Here is a 24,490-nt window from a genome sequence, read left to right as displayed (position 1 = left end):
CATCCATATTTTATACAGTCTATAGTGGTTCCTGTCTCTCTACTGCATGTGAAAATGATGTACTGTATATGTGCATCTCAGAGTCACAATCCAATAAGAAGATGTATGATTATACAAATATAAATATATAATTAAGTATTAACATAATGTGGATGGATGGATGGATTGTCTTTGGAATGCGTGGATTCTGCTGCAGAAGCATTTTGGATTCATTTTATGGTTATTTCTTGTTTTTTAAACCCATAGGAGGCTCAAGTATGCTGCCAACCCACAGCTGTTTTTTCAGTTTTCTTGATTCCTGAACTTTGCCTCTCTACAAGACTATTTCCTACAGCCGTTCTCTTAGCTGGTATGTCAGTGTGGCATTTTGCTGCAGAACAAAGGAACCAGCGAGCAAGCCATCATTATCACTTCAGGGACCTGAATACACATTTCCCCAAGGACGCCTGAGAACACAGACCCAAAAAGATACCCAAAGATACCATTACAGATAAAATAAGTGAAAAATAAATTCCAGAGGAGGGTAGAAGTGGTGCCTTATGGAAGGAGGTGTATTAACAGCTGCAGCCCCATCTCTTTTTGGAGCTCAAAAAGGCCATCACCACAGGGATTTCCGATGATCAACTGCGCCTAGCTAAAAATGCCATGATTTGTTTCCTCTAATGAACTAGTCATTGTTTTTCATGGCTGCATTAAGTCTCTCATCGTGACATCCTCAAAGACCTGATCCATCTTGCTAAAATGTTTACATTTGTAGACAGAGGCAAAGGCACCTTTTTTTTTTCTCATTTACTGTCTTTTTCATCTTTACCAAGAGCAGTGTTTATATGTCACAAGAATAAAGAAAACAATACTACATTCAAACTTGTTTTAATTACACCAGTCTAACCCATAAATCACATTGCCACGCACACACCAAGTGCACACACACGCACGCACACAATATTCTTCTCACTTTATCAACACCCACCCGATGACAAACCAGCATGCAGCATACCAATGAGAGTAGACGCTGGCCGGTGTACCCACACTTGAACAATAGTAACTCAGAGGTCTTAAGCGCCCTTTTACCTTTTGTACCTTTTAGACTAGACAGATCTTTGCCAAAATACAGTTGGCTTAAATTAATGAACACAGCAACAATACTTCATTATCATGTGCCATGCACATGGATGCAACCAATACATAAATTATATTATTAAATCAATAAATAAGGTTGAATTGTTCCCAAGGGGGAAATCCACAAGCTAGTATATAAAGTAATATATGAAATGTATATAAGTAAATTCAAATTAGCTGCACATTTACCAGCTGCAACAATAAATTGATGAACACATTATTGCATTAATAATTGTAACCCAAAATTATAAATTACAATACATTACCCAAAATGTTTATTTGAAAAACAAGATGTTTTCCCCCAGGTATAATCTAATCTAATCTTCTTCTAATAAATAAATACATTCTAACAAACGCTTCAAGAGGCTTAATTTGCCTATTGCAATCATAAATATATTTTATAAGGGGGGCCTTTCTGACCCCCTGACTCTTCTCTTGTATCTTGTCACCTTTTTGGCTGCTCTGGAGTGGGCAGGTCAGGATAGAGTAATGAGCGCAGTGTAAACGCTAGATCCTAAATGAAGGGCAACTGTCAGTGAGTTAATAAGTGACATCAGCAGTGTTATTGGTGATGTCTGCCCCAACCTGCATGTCAAAAGGGAATGGAAGAATTGGATTGTTGGCATAGCAACGGTACAGGACAATTTGTGAAACAGGATAACTAGTGATGTTGAGGGAATGTCAGTGGAGATTTGTAATGGTTACAGGGGTCTGGTCCATTATACTTGACAGTGGCTGTCAGTTAGTTAGTGGGTGTGAGTGCAGATCCAGAGAACCTCCTGTCTGCAAGATGAGTACCTGGCAGTTCAGTGTTGAGTACACGGGCACAGCAAGGGTTAAGACTGAGGAGTGAAAGGCAGCTATAGCAGTTTGGAGTGCCTCTGTGGCAGGGAGAAATATCACAGTGGAGCAGAGTGGGCTGGTGCGATAAATGTGTCCACTTAGGTTTTGGCAAGAAGTTAGGAATTTTGGAAAGGAATTAAAGAAGCAACACCAAGCTGTAGTTCAGAGAAGAATGCATTTTGAATTTCTTGCAAGGATGTGTATGTGAATGATTACTGCTGATAGGTTGCAGCAGGGTGGGGTTGACAAAAGCTGACAGAAAATGGGACAGACAGTTAGTGATGGCCTGGGGGAGTAAAGAGGGGTTGAAGGAAGGACAGTGGGGCAGGTGTTGACCAGTAGATGCTAGATCGGATCCACTATACGTGTCAACGTCAAAGGACCTATCTCGTGGCCCGCCTTATTCGGCCTTATTTTGCCTCTGATTGCGTTACCCTGGTCCTTATCATGCCTAAACCTAACTACATTGACCATTCTAACATATCCAATTTAGGATCTACCCTGTTGACCCTGCTGGAGGAAGTCAAGCTGTGGGACTTTCTGGAGAGAGGTAGAGAGAATGATCTGTGCTACAGTCTGGTAGATACATTTTTTCCCAACCGGGGATACAAATAATTTAGCAGAGGCAGGGATATATAGGATGCCCCTGTGTCTGTATGTTTATTTATTGATGGACAATCAATATCATCACCAGGTAGAGATGCACAATATTGATTTTGGATGTTGCACAGGCCTATTTTGTACAGTACATCTACAAAAATGTATTGTATAAGCAAGTTTTTAAAAAAGCTTCACAATCTCTGTGCTCCTTTTTACATAAAATGTTTCCTGGTAACCTGGACACGTCTCCAATGCAGTGTTTGGCTTTGCTTCAATTAGGGTGAAAATTATATCTGAATAGACCTAGGTACAGTAAATGGGCAAGACAAATTGCATAGCAAATGCCACATTAACATGTAATAAGACTGAACTAAGTAATCTCTAATTAGGTTGCCCTTTTGGAAAGGGGAACACGTCTGTGATCCGGTGGAAAAAGACTAATTGTCTGAGAGGATTTGAAGCTTTTTAGGGCTGTGCTCCACTTGGCCTAGAACCTTTTTAACAGCTGATTATGTTACACAGGTATTATTACAGGGTACTTAAAGAAGATGATAGCAATGTTTGTTATGCTGAACTTTATTTCTACTTCTACTACAGCATTACATTTGACTAGTTTTTAGGTAGTTGTCTTTTTTCTTTCTCGCTGCCTCTTTACCTCAAGTGATGGGAGCTGGTATGACAACTTCACTATTTTAGAGTATTTAATCGCTTGTAAACACTTGAGTTAACCTTGGTATCAAATGTATATGACATTTGCTTTGGCCTTTTGCCTTTTATCTAATTCGAATCACAGTGTGCGGTATAACAACTCTGTCAACTATTACCGGCAGCCATCAATATTTTAAAACATTACTGTTTAAGAAACAAATGGGGAAGAGATGCCTTTTTATGTGACCATTTTGTCTTTAACATGTAAACAAATGCCACTCATACAGAAAATAAAAGACTACCTGAATGTTTTGGGGTTTTGTGTAGTGGGACAATAGGTGCAAGATAACCTGTCGCCCCTGCTTCAGAGACCTGTTTCCGGAAGTAGGTTTAGTAAAAACTGAGTTTGTAAACCCTAAGACGAGGGGAACTCTGGGTTTTCCGTTTCAGAAAGGGAGGTAACCTAACCTGGTCGGGAGCAGGTTTTCTTCAATAAACCTTGAGATTTCTCTCACAGTGACTCCTGTCTCACAGTGCTCTTTCATTTCCTCATTCATTCATTCAATCTGTATCAGCCACGTTTTAGCACAGTTTATCTGCATGAATAAAAAAAAACCAGTGTTGGTTTATTAACTCTGTTAGGCAGACTCTAAAACTGTTTTTTTCTCCAACCTGGCATGTCCTTTTGTCAATGATCCCGTTAATAAAGAAGCTGTATTACTGCACTGGGAGTTGCTATTGATGATGGTGAGGCCCCGACTAGATGTCTTTTCAACTACCTATTCAAGCATCTATCTTTTTTCTTCACAGTCCATCACATATGTACATAACCTTATCCATCCGCATATCACTAATGTCACCCATCAAGGATAGGCTCTTACATACCAGCACATCCTTTGTGTCACATTGCAGTTTTTTTTTTGCAAACGACAGTTTTTATTCCAACATTGGTGATGTGGAGCATATTAGTAGAGCCACTGTATGCACAGCCGTCAGAAAAGTGTGACTCACTCTAAAACGTTTTTGAAACATTTTGTAGTGTTCCCTGGACACAAACCAGTGGGAGCCGTTAAAAAGGAGTTCCTCGGGATTGCAGGTGAATGATGTGAAACCATTTGAAATAAAAGATTACGAATTATAATTCTGTTAATTATAATAACTGTTAATGACATGCTGCTTAGAAGGGGATTAGTAGTACTGTTTCCCTGCAGGTTTGCACCTAAATGAAATGGACTATAGGTTCAACCCCATTCCACCAGTTTTTACCAGTAATATTAGACTTGTGATTAAATATGAAATTAATACACTACGTTGGAAATTATGCATTGACTAAAGCAGCAATTTTCTCCCACGCCAATTATTGCTCTTTTTCAGCAGCAGCTGTGTTGCTTTCTGAATGAAATATATGTTTGAACTGGCTGTATGCGCACATGAGTATTTTCAGTTCCAGAGGGGTAAAGTACGCCAACCGATTGTTTTTGTGGTTGTTGCCATGGTCAATTGTAGTATCCACTCATGCTGCCTTTTTATAGTGGTAGTGCAGGCGCTTAACCCTGAGTGAACCAACTCTGAGTTGATTGAACCAAATCAAATCAGCTGTTCTGGAACTGAAAACCATCCCATCTCAGGGTAAATCAACTCAAAGTTCAGGGTTACACTCAGTTTGTTAAACCTACTATCTGAAACGGGCCCCAGCTGGCAGCTGCACCAATTGTCCACAACAACAGGCACTTCATTTTGATGTTTGATAAAGCCACTGTCTTCGTACTCACATACAGCGGTCAGATGAGCAAACCTAGACAGACCCACAGAAGAACACAACAGCCAGACCAATGAATCACACAGCAGCATCATGGAGAAGAGTCAGCTTCAGTTTTAATTAGTCCAGCAGCCAATTTAGAACAGAGATAGAAAAGGATGGACTCGACTAATACTGACATATGACAAAAGGAGTGTAGAGGTCAGACTTTGGGCTTTCAATTCACAGTTTGTTCATTCACTGTAATGAAATGTTTTGTGGAATCCAAACTGTCAGACACAGCAGTTTAAGAAATTAACTATTTTACCATTCTCCACCTATATCATACAAAATGTAAACTGGACTGATTTTTTTTATAGAACGTTATTAATGAAAAAAAAAAAAGTATCCATACATCATTAATGTGATTGTCTATTGATTCTCATGATGGCAATCAGTGTTTTTCTGTTGAATGTGACATTGCTAAATTCCTAAATTTTGATTTGTAATATCATTATTTAAAGTAGTGTAAAAGTCGACTTTAGGTGGAGTATGCAACTTAATTAAAGGGGGGGTCGCATAAAAAATAACATTTACATAAGAAGGGAAAATGTATGGGGGGAAAAAAAATGTTTGAAACCAATATCAACAGACTGAAACCAACCCAAGATGAATCAAAGCAATAATAAACTGACATGTCTCCAGAGTTATTGGCATTAGTTATCTACACACTTTCATTTCAGATACCAGATCAGACACACATGCCTCCTCTTTAATAACATCATGCATGGATCTGCTTTCTGGAGACAAAACAAAAACTAAACTACAAACAAAACAAAACTGAAACCAAACAGCACATTACAAAATGTTACTATACATATAATACCTCCAAATCAAACTCTGCATTTATATACAATACAAAATTGCTTTTAACTCTTCTCTCCTAGAATCTCTAATTGCTGACATGTTGTACAGAGCATACAGCAACTCTTAAAAAAAAAAAAGCGCAAAAAAGTACAACAAATACAACATTAAAATTATGAATTATAAAGAAAACATTAAACAAAGTACATGGCGCATATAAACGGAAACTGAACTTCAATTAAAGACAAACAACATAGATTTAAGTTAAGCGACAATATTAAGTTCACATTTCCCCGCTCATAACTATGCTCCGGTGTCATGGCAAATCATGTCTCTTTGTGGTCCATTGCTTTACCCTTTCTGAGTACTGTCATGGAAACAACAGGCTGAACGCGGTGTCCTGTTGTTAGGGTAAGAAGCAGTTCAACAGCAGCCCCAGTCTGTTTTCTGCACCCCCTTTTCCTTTCCTCCCTTCAACCCTCATTCCCTCCTTATTCTGAAGGCATTCAGGTGAGTTTCTCTTTAGTTCAGTGAAAACACCCAGCACCCACTATACAATGTTCTTAGTTGCATTCTCATTAAGCTTTTCCATGTAGTTCCTAAGATCCTTTGAATCCCCAAGCTCGATGTCCGGACATACCCATTTTATCTCACTGGTCTGCACTAGTGCTAATGGGCTGAGCACAGGACATCCGTTACTGGACTTGGCATTGGAAAAGGTGGTGAACTTCACCCTCTTTCTCTTGGTGGTGGGCGAGTTAAGCGACTCATTCCTGTGATCCCTCCCACTCGAATTACAGCCTCCCACACCAGTATTACCAAGCTGGATGCCTCCATTCAATAGTTGACTACCCTCCTCTAGGGTACAGCCCAGCTCATCCTGCTGCTGTTGCTGCAGACACAGCCCCTCGTCTTGGCCCAGCCAAACCCAGTCGTGGGCGTGTGGCATTGTCTCTGTAGCCTCCAGGGACAGCTGTTTGCTACGGTACTTATATGCATAAGTGATGCAGTTAATAAGAAAAACCAGGATGGCTAGGCAGAAGACTCCCAGAAGGGCATACATACCAATCTCCAGATCTGTCAGGCCTCGTCGGGATGGCAACAAGTCATCATCAGTGCTGCGGCTACGAGGCAGCTCTGCCTGGTCGGGATATTCAGAGAATTCATTTGGGACCCGGGCCCCGCTGTCTGCTGATAGACGGCCTCCATTAGGTCTCACTGGGACATGGCCCCTGATTGTGGTGGCTCCACGGTTGATTAACCCTGTTTCCATGTCGGCAATAGATCCTCCATAATATGGAGGATCTGGACGTGTTCTCCGGTCTCCTGGTTGTCTGTATTGATCCTCAGGCTGACCAAACCTTGTCTGTATGTTTGCCATTCCAGTGGCTAAAATAGTACGTTGTTTTCCTTTCTGACACACCTCAGAAGGGCTCATTTCCACACGCACAAGCAAACCCTGACCTTCCCCATTGGCAACAATGATGGGCCACTTCCATGCTGAACTGCGCTGCACCGATACCACCTGTTCATCCAAAGAGGTGGCTGTCAGGGTAAAATGGGCCGGGTTGTAGTTGTCTAGAGCAGTCATGGATCCGTCACTGAACTGGAGCCAAGCACTGATGAGTGACTGCTAAAAAATAAACATACAAACAGAAAGTGGTATCAGTACTAGAGCAAAAAATAACCCTGAAAATAACTCCAAAAACTGTCATCTGCACATTGGCAACTAATGCATAAGAACAACCGAATAATAAAACAGAAGAACATAGTGGGAAAAAAGTGAACCTTAATTACAGTATAAAGGCTCATGAAAACAATTGGATGTGAAACTATTCTCTTGAAAGCCAACTATTCTTTTCTCTCCAAGGGAAGAGACAGTAGCCGTTTTCCATTTGAAATTCTAATTACAGAAACAACAGAGCTGTTCAGTGTTAGGATATGCAAATCAAAGAGATGGCTTTGCTATATCGAGAGTGAATTAATTATAAAAGAAAAATGTCATTGCATATCATAGATTCCATAATAACCCTGTTTCAGCCTTGAACTTGTAAGCCAAATTCAAGGCACACTGCTAATCATTTGGATGTCTCTGATTCATACCTGTTTGAGGGATTCAATGACTTCCTGTGTGGTTGCAGTGGCGACAATGGCCCTGTTGCTCCCAGGACTGAGCTGCAGGGACAGAGAGAGTCCAGATACCAACTGCACCCCCAGCTCTGTCACACTCACTTTATCATCTAGCACCTTGATGCTCCTCTCAGCCAGGACAGCTGATGTCAGTGGGGACAGCACCTGCAACACATAGAAACACTTGCTACTCAAGACGGTCCATTAAAGCAACGCTATGTAACTTTTCCTGCTTCGGTCCCCCTAAAGGTTGTCTCATTGGAGCCACAGCTCCGCTTCGGTCCCCCTACAGGTTGTCTCATTGGAGCTACAGCTCCGCTTCGGTCCCCCTAAAGGTTGTCTCATTGGAGCCACAGCTCCGCTTCGGTCCCCCTACAGGTTGTCTCATTGGAGCTACAGCTCCGCTTCGGTCCCCCTACAAGTTGTCTCATTGGAGCTACAGCTCCGCTTCGGTCCCCCTACAGGTTGTCTCATTGGAGCTACAGCTCCGCTTCGGTCCCACTACAGGTTGTCTCATTGGAGCTACAGCTCCGCTTCGGTCCCACTACAGGTTGTCTCATTGGAGTTACAGCTCTGCTTCGGTCCCCCTACAGGTTGTCTCATTGGAGCTACAGCTCTGCTTTGGTCCCCCTACAGGTTGTCTCATTGGAGTTACAGCTCTGCTTCGGTCCCCCTACAGGTTGTCTCATCGGAGCTACAGCCGCTTTGGTCCACCTACAGCTCAGCACACATTGGGTAGCGCTAGCTGTTGTTCCAAGCAGACAACCTGAAGGGGGACCAAAGCTGGAAAAGTTACATAATGCTGCTTTAAGGTCCAATATGACATTGTTATTGTGAATGAAGAAGAGCCAATTTGCCCTGCAAGCCTAAGCCTGCACCCTAAATTGAGTTTTATCAAGATTTGCCTTTGTAGTTCTTTCTTTGAATTTAGTCAAACTCTCTTGTGTGATATCAATATATTGACACAGATATTCACCTACACCTTCTAAAAAGCCTTTACCTATGCTCAACAAGTATTCCAAATTGAACAAATAAATAAGTCGTTTGTAACGGCCTTTCAGCTGGAAACATCGGGCGCCATATCAGAAAAGGCAGGTATCGTTAAGATGACAACATTTATCTGAGCCTTCAAAAACCATTCCAAATCACGGTTGGTTTTATGAGTTAACAATGCTATAGTTTGGTTGGTTTGGGTAAATTGACTACCTTGTTAACATTAGAAGACTTAACCGCTTGGTTAGGGTTAGGGAACGTCTGTGGCCATATATATATATATATATATATATATATATATATAAATACACAGTATATATATATATATATATATACACAGTATATATATAATCCAGTAATATATTTGATTCTTTTTTCCCATGTCAAAATTACAAAATGCATGACATGGCAGTCATGGGTTTAGAAGATCCATGAATATATAATAAAGTTCTGAAATGGGCCATTCAGTATAGTTAGTACTTTTTCTACTTTAAGTATATGTTGATACTAATACATTTGTACTCTTACTGAAGTAACATCTTCAATGAAGGACATTTAATTGTAAGAAAGTATTGATACACTGTAGTATTGCTGTTTATACTAGAAGAAAAAAATCTGAATACTTCCACCACTGCTCATAAGTACTACTGCTGCTAGTGGGCTTTGTCACTTACTAACGTAAACATTTTTCCTGTAATGTTTCCTATTCCTCCCTATATTTGTTTGTCTTCTGGGTCAACAAAAAATATGTAAATGCACAAATGAACAAAAAAATTGAACCTGTGTATTGTAAACTCCAGTATAGCGTAATGGAGACCACATGCACATGAACTTTGTATAGATAAAGAAACATTGCAATAGAAACAAACACATGCAAACACAATAACTCAACTCCCATGCAAACATACCATATTAGATTAGATTCAACTTTATTGTCATTACACAGGTACAAGGCAACAAAATGCAGTTTGGGTCTAACCAGAAGTGCAATAGCAGTAAGGGCAGTAATGTGCACCGTACACCACCATAAACTTGTTCCTTACCTTCCTGAGTTGCCATGTACAGTAAATTGTTGTGATATTGTAATGAGATCAGAATCCCCCCCATCCGTTCCAATTAGGGCTCCAGTCTCTCTTCCAGCCTCCCCCTCATGGCTGCATTTACCAGTCATAATGAACTGTCAGTACCGATCACTGCCTCATTTGTACTGACCCTTTTTCTGTTTTTCTTCCTTTGGTTTACCAATTTTCATTTTCCTTTCTGCCTCCCACACAGTGAAACTGATATCCTTGAATTTAACACAGCTAAAAATTAATGGCAAGCATGGTATAACTTCATGTCTAAGGTGAGTGCAATGGTTAAAAATGCAGACTGCCGGTGAGCTTCACTCTAACAAGTAAGCATGCACACTGATTGTCGGGCAGTGTGATGTTTCTTTTGGACAGATAAAAACAATGGCACAAAATATTAATCTAAAAATATGGTATGTGGCTTGTTAGAAATCATTGGCAAAATCACTGGTTAAAGTTGAATAATGAAAGAGTGTGGCAGCACTTCTGGTAGGTAAAGGGTATCAGCAACCTTATGATACTTGCTTTGCCTTCATCCTTGGTGGTTTAGATAGATATGACTACAGGGGAGAAGCATCTGCCTGCTTTATGTTAAAATGTAATTAAGCTGAATTCAAAAAATACTATGCTTTACTAACTGGGTACCGGTAAGTGTAAAGTTCAAGAAGTCATGTATCACCTTCTCTTCAAAGGTGTCCAACTTTCAAATACATCTTTCTCTTCTAGAAATACCAGGATGTGCAATATATTACTCTGCTCAAAATATTTGGATCCCTCAAATAGATCAACAATCCATCTTCGCCTAACCCGACTACATACTTAGCAAATGACCAATCATTCTGCAGCACTCTTCTCAGAGATGTCAAGGCCCCTTTCCTTGATCTTATGGAAGTACTCAGATCCCCTTCTCATCCCCTTCATCATAGTCCTTCGTCCAATCTTTAGAGATATTTGTCTCTCTTTGCCTTTGGGCTACATCTATAGTTGTGAGATTCCCCAACCAGACACCAGACAAGTCCCTTCCTCACACCAGTCCGGAGTTTATAGGTTGCTTCTTTTGCCCCCCAGAGAGCAATAAAGACCTCTTTCAGCCTCTTCAAAACGGTCTTATATTATTTCTGTCCAAATCTCAGAGGGCTTTCACTATCTGACCCCACAAAATCCTGTTTGCACCTGGATCCAAGCCGGTGCAACCAACAATATTAGCCTACATACAACCCAGCATTGCCCAGACCATGTCTCTCTGACTCATCATAGTGACACTTTTGCAACGTTTTTTTTTAAGATTATTTTTTGGGGCTTTTTCCCTTTATTACAGTTGATAGGCATGAAAGGGGGGGAGAGAGAGAGAGAGATGGGGAATGACACGCAGCAAAGGGACACAGGTCAGATTCGAACCCGGGCTGCTGCAGGACTCAGCCAACGATTAATTTAAAAATGTGTTTTTCATGCAACTAGCCAATCCATAACATGTCAGAAAGACTGCTTAAATGGAGTCGTTCATTTATCCTGATACACCATTGAGTTTGCAGCCCAGTATATTAAAGATCACATTAACAATTCTATGGCCACTATGGAATCTTTTAATACTTAAGTGGCCTTTTGAAATCCTTGGCTTTCATTTAATTGTCAAATCCAAGTCCTTCTTTGTAATTCTGAACAGTTGGATCAAAATAAAACTCATAATGAGTTGTATGTTCAAAGCCTTTTGGATATTGGGGCGTGCAGTGTATTAACACTGTTTCTTTGATGATCCAGGCAAGGTTCGAGGAGCTCTCTAGTTCACTTGATCCTTTTCTCAATGTCCATTAGGGGTGGGGTGGAAAAATGGATTCATGTATGTATCATGATATTTTTTGTGACAATTTTTTAATATTGATTCTTTACCCAAGGATTTTTACCAATGATGATTTTTACCAATGATTAACCTTAGTATTTTCTGTTCTTACAGTACTGCTGACAACAGTTAAAACATATGTTTCCAGCAAAACTGATTTGTGTGTTTGTGTAACTGTTAGACCAATGATTATGTTACGAGGGAGGACAGAATGGCCCCAATGCAGCAACAGTGGGAAAAACTTGCCGGGGGGGGGGTTATGCTATTATGGTTATGGTTAATGTTATGTGGTTAAACAGTTAGACTGTGTGTGTTTGTAGGATTTAATAGCCATTGCTTTAAGACTTTCTGGTAGCTTTTTTTATGCGTTTTAGCTAGCTTGCTGGTTAACTGTAACCGCCCATAGCCGGGAGCGTGGTGACGTTAGGGTGTGCGTGTAACTGTTAGGCCAAGGATTAGTGTTTTAAAAGTGTGACGCTGGATCAATGTGCCACGCGGGGTGTGGTTTTTAGACTTTAAAAGCCTTTGTGCCAGTGTGATTGCGCACTTTTTACATTCTTTTTTGGAGAAGCAGAAGAAACACTAGAAGTCATGGCTACTCACGGATTTGGGGATCAAGGGAGCTTGTCTGATGGAGAAGGTACTGCTTTTGCACCCATTACATTTGCATTGAGTCATGCACCACAAAAAAAGAGATGTTGTCCAGAGATATTTACTGAAAGCATGGCTGAATTCTGTACAGCTAGTCTCAAGTTTACGGATGTCAATGGATACAAGGATTCTGTTTATAGTAATGGATGTGTTACATTAGCTGTGTGTACTAGTGTCCACCCGCGGTTAAAGGCCGAGGCTAAAACAGAGTAGACATTAAGCATAAAAGATTGGCATCTATTTAGATCCGTATTCTGTTGGTATATCAACAATCCAGGTTTTCCTGAGATTATTTATGTATCACAGTGGGAGAGCGACAAAGAGGGGGAAAAAATCGTGTGGAAGCAGATAGATTCAGCAGACCTGCAGAGGAATTAATTTTTCTCAGTGTATGTGAAGATAAGGAGAAAGTTGTTTCTACCAGAGGCCGTAAGGAATGGAAATTGAAGCCGAGGAATACGAGGAGTGGTTTAAAAACGTCTTCTTTATACAGGGGTGTGATTGGGAGATATTGAAGAAACAGTGTGATGCCATCGACCATGTCATCAGAAGAGATAGTATAAGAAACTCTTTTGAGAAGATTAAAAAAAAGACTGATATTTGATGTGGGGGATATATCCCCTCCCTACCACTACCATGACCCCATTATAGACCTAAAATTGTCAGCAACAAAGACTAAGAAATGATGGGTATAATTATGTGTGTTAACTGTAAATTAGTCAAACTGCTTTTTTTCAACCTTGGGTGTAATGTGTGATTTTTATTTTTTATTTCCAAGAAGGTCTGGAGTGGTGTTACCCTCCCTCTAGCTCACCTCCTGGGCTGCAGAATTTTTTCACACCTCTGACGGACACCGGATCTCCCCATTCATCTTCATCATCATCATCATTTACAACTCCTGAACAATTCCTGGCGCTACCATCGCATTTGACACCTCCTCTGCCGCCCTCTCTTTTGATCCGATCACCCCCGGCTTCCCACCAACCATCTGCTGTCACACAGCTGGCAGGAGTCAATGTTTTTTAAGACATCTTGGCGTGTGATCAACCGGACGGCCTGGTGTCAACGCTGTTTATAGATAGTGTTAAAACAGCATCTCTACATCTGCTTAACATTCTGCTTTAGCGTTATTGGGAGGAAGTCTGCTACGGCTGTCAGATCAACCATACAAGTCAGAAACATCATGAGTGTTTGGGTAGTATACCCAAATGGTTTTGTGGACAACACTTTGACCAGCTTATAAAAAGACTATTGACTGATAAATCTATCTCTGTTATACAGCGCTTTCTGGTATTGAAAGACCTTAGAGCTGATGAGTCCAGAATCCGAGGAGTAGCAGAAACTGTTTTGTATGAGTTCAATCAGCTGAAGATGTCACTGTTAAAATCCACCAAATGTATGATGTAATAGTAGGGGATGATTTTGTCAAAGTAGCAGAAAGTTGAGAGATTTGAGATTGCTAGACTTTATACGAGAGAAAAAATTAATAGTGTAAAATATGGGGAATTGTTACGCATGATGTATAACCATATCAATGAGCAATATGTAATATCGCGCTTACCCGGTATTTTAGACCAAACAATTGCTAACAAGGTGGATGAAAATACTAAGTACCGATCCAGTCAATGTGTGTAGGCTAGAAAAATTGATGGATCTCTTAAGAAGTCGATATTGTACACCGTCGTGGGGTGAGGTGATGCAAATGTTACTAGCATTGTTTATGACATGGGCGAGTGTGGCGGAAACATTTTGTGCAGTCATAAGTAACATCACACACAATTTTAAGCTGACAAAGGTTTATCACCTATTGACACTGTATACTATGCTTGTAGATATACTGAGTTTGTATGTGAAAGAAAAACAGTGTAGTGATGTCTTACATGACCTGCAAAAGCTGCACACATTCATAATCCGTAAAACGGATGTGGTGGTCGAGCTAGCCAAAACTCTTTCTGTGATGGAATGTGTTTCAATTTCTTCATAATTTGTTGTTGTGTAAATTACAGTCCCTGACAAAAGTCTTGTTGCTTGTGTACAAATTGACCTGAAGTGCCGCTGAAATATATTTCTAATCAAGATTTATTTACAAGAAATGGCTCATTTTAATCCCAACAGCTTTTGTAATAATGTTTCAGTGCAAAAAGAAACTGTCAAAAAGTATTCTAATATTCACAGCTTGGTAAAGCCCATTGAGTCAATTTTTGCAAAGACATAAGTGTTGTCGCCTTGTCATATGAGCTTCACCTGTGACTAATAATGGATCAGTTAGGTCTCAGGTGTGTATAAAAACAACCCCAGTACACTAGACCTTCACATCAACTGCAACTAGACATCTGCAAACATGCCTAAGATTCACCCTGAGACTAAAGTTCTGACTATCAAGAGGCTGAAGACCAGATCCACTGCTGATGTGGCAGACACCTTCAATGTGTCTCAGTGTCAAGTACAGAGGATTAAAAAAACATTTGAAGACACTGGAGATGTTTTTGACAAGACCAGGTCAGGCAGACCCCGCAAGACAACTGCTCGAGAGGACAGTTTGCTGGCTTGAAAATCCAAGGCCAGCCCATTTTCCACTGCAGCAGAGCTCCACAAGACCTGGTCCCCTGAAGTCCCTGTGTCAACCAGAACGGTTTGTCGGATTCTGTCTCGAAATGGCCTCCATGGTCGAATCAGTGCCCAGAAGCCAGCACTAAACAAAAGACAATTGAAAAACCGTGTGGCATTTGCCAAGGCCCACAGCCTGCTAAAAGGATGGACGCTGGAGAAGTGGAAGAAAGTGGATTTTTCAGATGAATCTTCTGTTGTATTACACCACAGTTGCCGCAAATATTGCAGGAGACCTACTGGAGCCCGCATGGATCCAAGATTCACCCAGAAAACTGAAGTTTGGTGTCGGAAAAATCATGGTCTGGGGTAACATCCAGTATGGGGGTGTGCAAGAGATCTGCAGGGTGGAAGGCAACATCAATAGTCTCAAATACCAAGACATCTTAGCTACCTCTTATATTCCCAACCATAAAAGAGGCCAAATTCTCCAGCAGGATGGTGCTCCATCGCATACTTCCATCTCCACTTCAAAGTTCCTCAAGGCGGAGAAGATCAAGATGCTCCAGGATTGGCCGGCCCAGTCACCAGACATGAACATCATTGAGCATATGTGGGTAGGATGAAAGAGGAAGCATGGAAGACCAAACCAAAGAATATTGATGAACTCTGGGAGGCATGCAAGACTGCTTTCCTAGCTATTCCTGATGACTTCATCAATACATTGTATGAATCCTTGCCAAACCGCATGGATGCAGTCCTTCAAGCTCATGGAAGTCATACAAGATATTAAATTTGAATCTCACAGCACCACTATTTAATTTGCTGACATATTTTAGTATTTGTAGTAAATTTGTTCAATTTATGTATAGGCGACAAAACTTTTGTCTTGCCAAAATTTGACCTTTCTGTCTTGTTTAAATAAATCTTTTTTTAGTGAAATTAATTTATTTCAGTGCATTGAACATCATTTCATATGAGCTATTTCTTACACCAATTGATTAAGTCAGGTTAATAGCAGGTGTTTCTACAAAATAGATAAGCAACAAGACTTTTGTCAGGGACTGTAAATGGTTGACACAAATCTACAGTGCACGCGCGTGCGCAAGACTGTTATGTGCAAAGGGATACCTCTATTACTACCAAGGGGGTAAGCCTCTCCTCTCAAAGCGAAGCTCCCTATGGCGCCATTTTGATGCTACCAAGCCATCACCCGCTGTTAGCATTCCATTGACTGCCATTCATTTTGGCGCTACTTTGAGAGTGAATAACTTTACATCTGAAGTGTTTAAAGACTCTATCTGTCCGTTGTTTATTTCTAAAGACACACAACAATCTATGAAAGGCTCCATTCCCTTGTAGCTCATGTTATGGCTCTGTAGCAGATGTTTTTGTAAAACTAAGCTAACAATTGTGTCATAACCACTCAGGAATTACCGTCTAGTACAGGGTAAGCTCGCTTTGGACTTACATTAGCTGTTTAGGCTTAATTACTAATGGTAACTAGCATGTTAGTTAGCAGTAATTAGCTTGTGTCTATGTTATCTCCTAACATGTACCTACGCTCTCAGTCTCTGCTGACTGGGAATGATTGAGATTTTTCTTGGCACAGCTACCAGAAGACTTTCAACTTTCAAACACGTTCATATCACATCTACGCCGTCAAGCTCAGTTAAAGGCTGGGCAGTAAGGCTCAGCCATCACTGGAAAAGTGCTTCTAATATCCTTCGCTGGTCTCCGTCCAGAACAATGGAATCAATTGGTCCATTTCTTTAACTGTCTATGATTACTGCTGGTGAAATTGTTTTTTTCACAGTAGTTTGTTATGCAGAATAGACCTAAATGATTGAGAATCAATGGATGCTGGCGAGGTAGGAAGATACTGTACGTTCAACAATCTACTCAAGTGTTTGCTTTGGATAATGTTACAAAAAAGCTTGGTCTTATACGACCTTTGAGATGTTTCGTAATGGGCTTATAAATGCAAATAATACTAAATCAATTTTGGTTGAACAAACATAATAAAATCTGTACTGTCCATAATTCTTCCTATATAATGTTTGAAAACATTTTTTTTTGCAGAACTAAATATTTGAAAATACAAAACACATATTTTTTTTTTTACACATTTTTGATTTGCTGATTACTGTAGTCTGACCCTGAAACATCCCCGGTAAGCGGTATCAGAGATTAGCGTAGCTGCTGTGTGAGGGAAAAGAGCTGTTAAAGTGAGTTAACAATTAACACTTAAGAACTTAAGAAACGGTGGCTTCATCTGTTGTTAATACTGTTGGTAAAGTAAAGGGGCGTTACAACGTCGAGACGGCAGGGCACACAAAGCACTCCTTTTTGATTACTTAAATCGCACAATTCCTGCGGTTATGTAATCGCACAGAGGGACACTGCGATTGCAATTAGATTAATCGTGCAGCCCTACAATTCACGTTAATGTTTATTACATAATATGTATTTCAGAGAAGAAATATTCTCACTTACCAGCAATTATAATTTACTTTGGGAGCAATATCATGCTCTGTAGATAGTAACAAATAAAATTACTCCTTCATATGATATATATCTCTAATGTGTAAAAATCCCATGTATGTTGACAGACCCTGCTAAGTATTAGCAGTGATTAGACTTGGATTTCAGCAACAACAATTGAATTAAAAAGCACAGTCTCCTTAACACAATTGTCACGACTCTTGATTCCACTTAATTAGTTATGTTTAAAGAGAGCAAGTGCAGGAATACATCTTGTAAGTATAGGTAAAAAAAAATGTTGTGCAAATTTATATGCACAGTACATGCATTCATTCCATTCATTATGTGTGTTCTCCATGATAGACCAAGCAGGTACCACCACCATGGTAAAATTCTGAAACCAACAAAGACGATCAGCACTGCTAATGGCCGATGACTTTCTCCAAAAAACACAGGGTGTATAGCCACAGCCATCAAAAAGTCCCAACATGGGTCTTGAAATGCAACCTACTGTATATAAATAACTATATGTTTCAACCTAATTAACTTAAAACCTTTCTGACACAGTCTTCATGATAATTGCGCCTTAGAAGCATTACTATATTGTTTCATAATGATCCACCCCCTTAATGATCGCAAACATGAACACTAGTACACTAGTGAATTGGCCTGAGCTGACTGTGTCCAAATCAGGGTTGGATTTATATCTGACAGAGCTGGGGCATTTAAGACTCACAAGTGTTGAAATACATTTTGTGAAATGTACCATTCACCCTTCATACCGCGGCATGACATCCGCACAGATCACTAAGATGTAAATGTACCACATGATAACTTTGAAGTAAAATGAGCCCATCACAAATGGCAAACATTATCAGTGTTAGGCTTATCAAAATTGATCTCACATATCTGTCCAGTCACATTTTCTCCCATTTGAACCATGTCCTTGCCTGACAGTGAAACAGCACTGCATCTCACTACCCCCATAAACACACACATTTACTCCTGCAGTGCAGACAGCACTTCAATTGAAAACTAAAGAGAATGAGATTATGGTTCCAGTCTACTGCTACAACAACAGGTTGTTCTTGTAAATGCGTGTGCGTGCGTGCGTGCAAGGCTTTAATTGGTTGTGCCATGACGGCAGTATTTGTGTTACAAATATGCTGTAATCAAATAGTTGTGTTGCAGATGTCCTTCCCTTTCAAGTGCCAAACCTTTTTTTTTTTCTTTTTAACTGTCTAAACAAGCAAACTACTTTCCTGTGTTATGCCTCCAGCATACAAAGGGCAACATTAACACTCATTCAGTCATGTTTCTGGCTACTTGATAAGTGCAAACTCCAACATTCACTTTCCCTTTTAGACATGTTTCGGTCACCACCAACCCCTATGAAAAATATCTGTTATTTAGTTCTTAGATGCTCCACTATGTTCACCTGCTAGTTGTTAACTTTGTCTGCCTATTGTTTGATGCTGGATGGCTAGTGTACACGGATCAGAGAATTCTTGCTGTAAGAAGATGCTTGATGCTGCAGGAGACAGGGTTTATGACCTGTACAACCACAATAATGAGCTACCACTTTCACACTACACATTTGATCCATGGTTGGTATAGAAAATATTGATTAGTGGAGCTTTTCCTCTCTTCTTTGTTCATTTTATATTGTGTTGTAAAAAACACACCCTCCATCAAAATCAGTATATCGTTTTTGCTGTGGAAATCTTCTTTCGGACAAAACGCTATCCTGGTTCCAGACCGTGGCTTTGCCTCCTTATATCAGATTGCTCAGCAATTCAAATAGGTCTAGTGTTGTGCTTGCTGATGGCTGTTTTCCTTGTTTGAAAACACAACTAAGCCAATCAGATCTTTGTCGGCAGGACTAAAAATAGGGACGTCATTGTCCTGTGTCAGAATCAGAAAACTGACTTCCAGAAGTGACAACTTTTCATAGAGTATATACTATATATTCCCTTGATTTCAGCGGTTAGTTTGCTGCTCCCAAAAGCTAGTGCAGCTTCTCTGTCTGTCTGAAAATTATGTCGACACAACGGATGTGTCAGTCAGTACTGATTGGTAAGGGCAAAGTAACTTCCCCACCCAAACAAAAATTAACTTGAACATGATGTCAGACTAAAAAAAAATTTAATCAAACAAAATAGCAATGCAGTCGGCTTAGCAGGCGACCAAAACAGACACAAAACTCGCACACATACAACCTGTAGTTTGGTGACTCCAGCGTTCATTCCTATTAGGACTTGGTCCTTCAGCAGTTGTGCCACCTTCGGGATCTCCACCCTCAGAGAGTCCTTTACCAGTTGTGTCACCTCCACCTGCCAGTCACTACCCAGCAGGAAGTTCTGCTGGCCCATCCCATCCTCCTCTGCGGCTCCTCTTACTTCTCCGCTATCTGCCACAAAGTGTGTGAGGACACGCAGGGTCGTGCTCTGATACTGGGCTGCACAGCTGCTCCCTGTCCTCTCCTCAGCTGCATCGTCTTCTTCCTTGTCATCAGTGACTCTCTCATACCTGCAGAAATGGGAAAAGAGGGGCAGATGAGCGATAAGAGCAAAACACAGATTGAGTACTTTTAACTGTGAGGAGTACATAGGCAGATAGCATACTTCTGTTTCTGAGATCAAAAGTACTAAAAGCTTTCTTTGTGTTTTAATTTAAACTCTGGTTGCTTTATGAGGACTATGGTTAACTGCTCCTCAGATCTCTGCAGGATAAATCCAGACAGCTAGCTAGACTATCAGTCTAATCTGAGTTCTCTGTTGCACGACTAAAACAACTTTTGAACATACACGTTCCAACAAAACAAGTTATTTCCCAAGGCTATTTTGCAGTGGTACCATGGCTCCGTCCGGCGCTTAGCTCCACCCATTGTGATTGTGATTGGTTTAAAGAAATGCCAATAAACCAGAGCACGTTCTTTTCCCATCCTGGAATGCTGTGTGAACTAGCCAGACCCTCCTCCGCAGCGCTGCAGAGGAAGGTCTGGCAAAGCGAGACTATCAACAGTGTAATTCTACTTTTTCCAATTCACAATTCAATTCAACTCTTTTTTTTTTTGGTATCGTATCACCATTAATGCCCATACAGTCGAAACCCCTCTGATGTAGTTACTGCAGTCAAAGCCTTTACTGTCTTTTCCCGACCTCCTGAAAGTCATAGGTGCCCAGTATTTTCCAAAAATCCATTTAAAAACAGCTTGCAGAGACAAACTGCTGCCTTGCTTGCTTTGTCATTTTCTTTAAAAGGGCAAATGATATTTTGCTGTATGTCTGCCATTTATTTGGCCCACGGCAAACACTTTGCAGATATAGCCTTCTCCGAAAGATACGTTTTGTAACAAATGAATGTTTGCAAACCCAGTAGGAGAATTTTGCAACACATTTGTTTTCCTCTTTTCCTCCTATTTAGGTAAAGTTTATATGGCCCTTTATCACATTAACAGACCCACATTAGAGTGGGAAAGGTAAAGGGCAGGAAGGAAGGAGATTGGAAAAATCCTGCAAAGAATTACAAAAGAGGGGTGATGGGTGCCCTTATGGACCTCATAAGACATCCAAACATTGATACAAATAGACACTGTGGTACAATTTCAAAATATAAACTGGAGGTCACACCATCCGCAATGCCAAATTGAGCCAGAGGAATAAAGTTTTAGGGGCGGGGGGGGGGCCCTTCTTTTCCTATCTCGCTACTTCCGGCACCCTCATTTATAAATTTGTGATGCAACTTGCATTGTTGCCACGCTATCGCAGTGAAAACCTCCGTCCGCCTCCAGACAGACATGTGGAACACCTGGCAACATACTCAAAACTGCCTCTGTGGTAGTTCCCACGAAAGGAGGTACTTCAGGACCACATTTAGTCATGATCGCACACATGCATGCAAGCACGCACACAAAAACAATGCATATGGCACCCAGATGTTTATTACAAACTTTACTGCACTTATAACATTAGTCATTAGTAAAGTCAATTCATTTCTGAAAATAAAATTTGAACCTCGGATTTAGCAAAAGTCCATTTGATTGATTCTGCTCGCCTGGCATTGACTTTATCTCCCAAAGAGTGTAGGTTTCTGCTCCCTCAAAAACGATAATACATCATTTTGAAATGCTGTATTATTTGGTCTCCTTGCTGAGCTGTGGGAGCTGCAGTGACAGGTGAAATGTGGCCCTGAGACATAGATCTGCTACAAAGAGTCCACTGTGTTGACGATGAAGAGAAACATTGCTACAGCTATTTGGCGTATACATCACTCTCATGCATGCGCATCCTTCATCTTCCATCACTCTCTATCTCTATATAGGTCTATTTTGTTGTCGTATGCTTCAGCATTGTCGTCTCTCTGTCACTGCACGCCTAAAGCTCACTTTATATTTTATACATCAAGTTCTAACTTTCCTGTAATTTATTTTTCAACTCTCTCAGTCAGCGTTTCTCTCTCTCTCTCCCACACCTTTATTCTCTTACACTTTCCAGCTCTGCCTGTATCTCCCTCTCTCTCTCTCTCTCTCTCTCTCTCTCTCTCTAACAGTCAGGTGGCCAGGGGAAGTGACAGTGACAGTTTCCATTAGGCTTAATGAGGCATGGCTGGTCAGGCAGAAAAACGGGCTGACAGGTTAACATGCTGTGGCCCACTGGTTTGGCTTAGTTCCTAACCTCCCTTCGCCATGCCTCCCCCCCCCCCCGCTCATTCCACATCAATGAAATGACGGCAGTCTAAACCAAGGTGACATTTGTGGCTGACAACAGAAACATGAGGTCAGGTCATGTTTGTAGCAGTGAGTGACAGGACAGCCGCGATGTCCGAGTATAATGAGGTGGCTTTCGCGCTTATGTAATGTGAATCAGAATATGAATGAAAATGAGTGTGCAGACACTGATAAGCCAAGAAGACATTTACTTTTCTCCATTTTGTCTCGGTTTGTTTTTCTCTGTCCTTCACAAATGTGCACATAAAATTAACATACCATGCCTTCTGCATGCACTGATGCTCTTGACAGACATGACTGATGGGATCAAGCATGGACAGCAGGGGGTATTTGTGTTAGAGTGCCACCCTGTGGGATGCCGGCCAGTGGGAGATGACACTGCAGTGACTTTGTGGCAGGAATGTTCTTTAAAACAATATTTTCTGTGCAGATGTTACATGCATATACAAGTTAATATAACGGTTACATGTAAAACATTCAGTGTTCGTGCTAATTGGGGCCTAGCCTATTCAAATTCTGAATATACACATTCACAAAATTCCAGCAATGTTTCCATTTATCAATTTTTCTCTTTGTGACTTGACAGTCTCATCAATTATTAATTTATTAAAGCGCAAATGATGAAGAGGACCGTATGTCATCGGCTACATCATGTAATTATGGTTTTTATTTCAAAGTATAAATACCACCTGAAGGTAATAAACTGGCTCTAATGAAGGGGCTAAACACCGGGCATGTCCTTTTTGCATTTGAAACACACAGTATGTTGTGTCCTCGCTATAGTCACTGTCCGTATGATTACAGTAAATAATAATAATGGCTATTATAAAATGTAAATTAGTCTGTATGCCTCAGTGATCATCTATTTGAATCTAAATTGAATCTAAATAATCACTCATTTAAATATTTTTATTACAACCGCCTTGTACAACTCATGATGCGCCACACAGATCATTGCACACCGTGTCACTTTTCAGCCTCAGGAATCTTGGCCACGCTCTGTAATGCTGAAAAATGATTACTCATTTCTTATTCTGCATAAGTACCTTTTGGGAGACCTGTCCAATGAATTATTAGACAGTCGTTATATCACCCCTGCAGCTGTACCTGCATTTTATGCCTCATAAGTCTGCACCAACATCACCAAGTCAATTTATTGTAGCCTCCATCTTACCAAGTGGAGAGTGTGATTCGGCCTCTCATGCAGGGATTGTTCAAAACTTCTTAGGTGAATGACCTTAAAAAGGGACTATTTTAACCCTTGAATTGTCTTCACCCTCTCGTGTCCCTCGGCTCAAATTGGGGTTTTAAAAACAATTCTGAAATTAAATTAATAATCTATTAACAAATATTGTCTTTATCTCAATTTCAAACAATTGAGATAACATATATATGTTTAAGGAATGCAATCAGTCTGTACTAGCACACAATTAAAAATGGAAGTGTGATTTGTTTTTTTGTCATGAAGTTAATAATAATTCATGTTAAATATCTACTATGGAAAAAACTTAAGCGGTCATATCGAGAATAATTTCTGAATTGAGTCAGGAATACATTTTTACTACAAAAAATTTGGTAAGTCCATTGATTTTCAGGTAGAAAAGTGTAACTTGTACCATTGTTCTTTTTGTAAAAATTTGAAAGGGGTCAGTTTGACTTGAATACCATACAAGGGTTAATATAATATGGCCAAGTTGTGTTGTGATATATGAGCAGTCGCTAAATAAAGCCAAAAATGTATTTTGCGTGTAGCTTGTTTAAGAGTTGTTTGCATTGAAGAAGCAAGAATCAAGGAAATGTTGCCGGATACAGTATACTTTACAGCTACTGATTGCAGTTTAATTCCAAATAGACAGGCCTTACCTTCTGTTGGCCGTACTAACGGGCACCCTCCAGCCCTTTATCTGGCTGAGCTCGGGGTCGGCCACGTCGATGAGCAAAGGCAGGCGAGGCATCCACACACTCATCTCCAGCTGGGCGCTCAGAAAACTGTAGGTAAAGTTGAGCATCACCCGTCTCTTTCCTCTTGTCTCCTTCCCGTTTACATACACATAGTCGCATCGATCGGACACCTGGAGAAAGAAAGGGACATTTTAGAAAAGCGGCAGAATGAGAGACGGACTCAAAGAGTTAAAGAAACCAAACACCGTATCAATTTAAGCGTTTCAGTTATATTAAAAAGTCATAAAGTATCATCAATGTAGTTGTGATATTTTGTCCTCTGTTGTTTTTGTCCA

The 24,490-nt window shown here is 40.4% G+C and overlaps 1 protein-coding gene across 3 annotated transcripts in view; it reads right to left on the bottom strand.

The window, feature by feature from the left end:
- Positions 1–5,060: 5,060 nt before the first annotated feature.
- The window catches only part of si:dkey-112m2.1 (transmembrane protein 132C), a 149,903-nt gene continuing 130,473 nt past the window's right edge, over positions 5,061–24,490 (bottom strand). For 2 of the 3 annotated variants that reach the window (XM_032540118.1, XM_032540119.1), the window contains exons 7-10: positions 24,117–24,325; positions 19,744–20,053; positions 7,916–8,107; positions 5,061–7,445 (exon numbers count right to left, since the gene is read on the bottom strand). In XM_032540118.1, coding sequence (XP_032396009.1) covers positions 6,363–7,445; positions 7,916–8,107; positions 19,744–20,053; positions 24,117–24,325 — 1,794 coding nt within the window. In that variant the 3' untranslated portion in view covers positions 5,061–6,362. The remainder of the gene's footprint in view (positions 7,446–7,915; positions 8,108–19,743; positions 20,054–24,116; positions 24,326–24,490) is intronic. The other variant, XM_032540120.1, reaches the window with a different exon arrangement.

Source organism: Etheostoma spectabile, chromosome 16 (genome assembly GCF_008692095.1).
Source record: "Etheostoma spectabile isolate EspeVRDwgs_2016 chromosome 16, UIUC_Espe_1.0, whole genome shotgun sequence".
Classification (NCBI taxonomy): Eukaryota; Metazoa; Chordata; class Actinopteri; order Perciformes; family Percidae; genus Etheostoma; species Etheostoma spectabile.
Note: the sequence above shows the minus strand (reverse complement) of the source record. Positions and strands in the feature narration are given on the sequence as shown.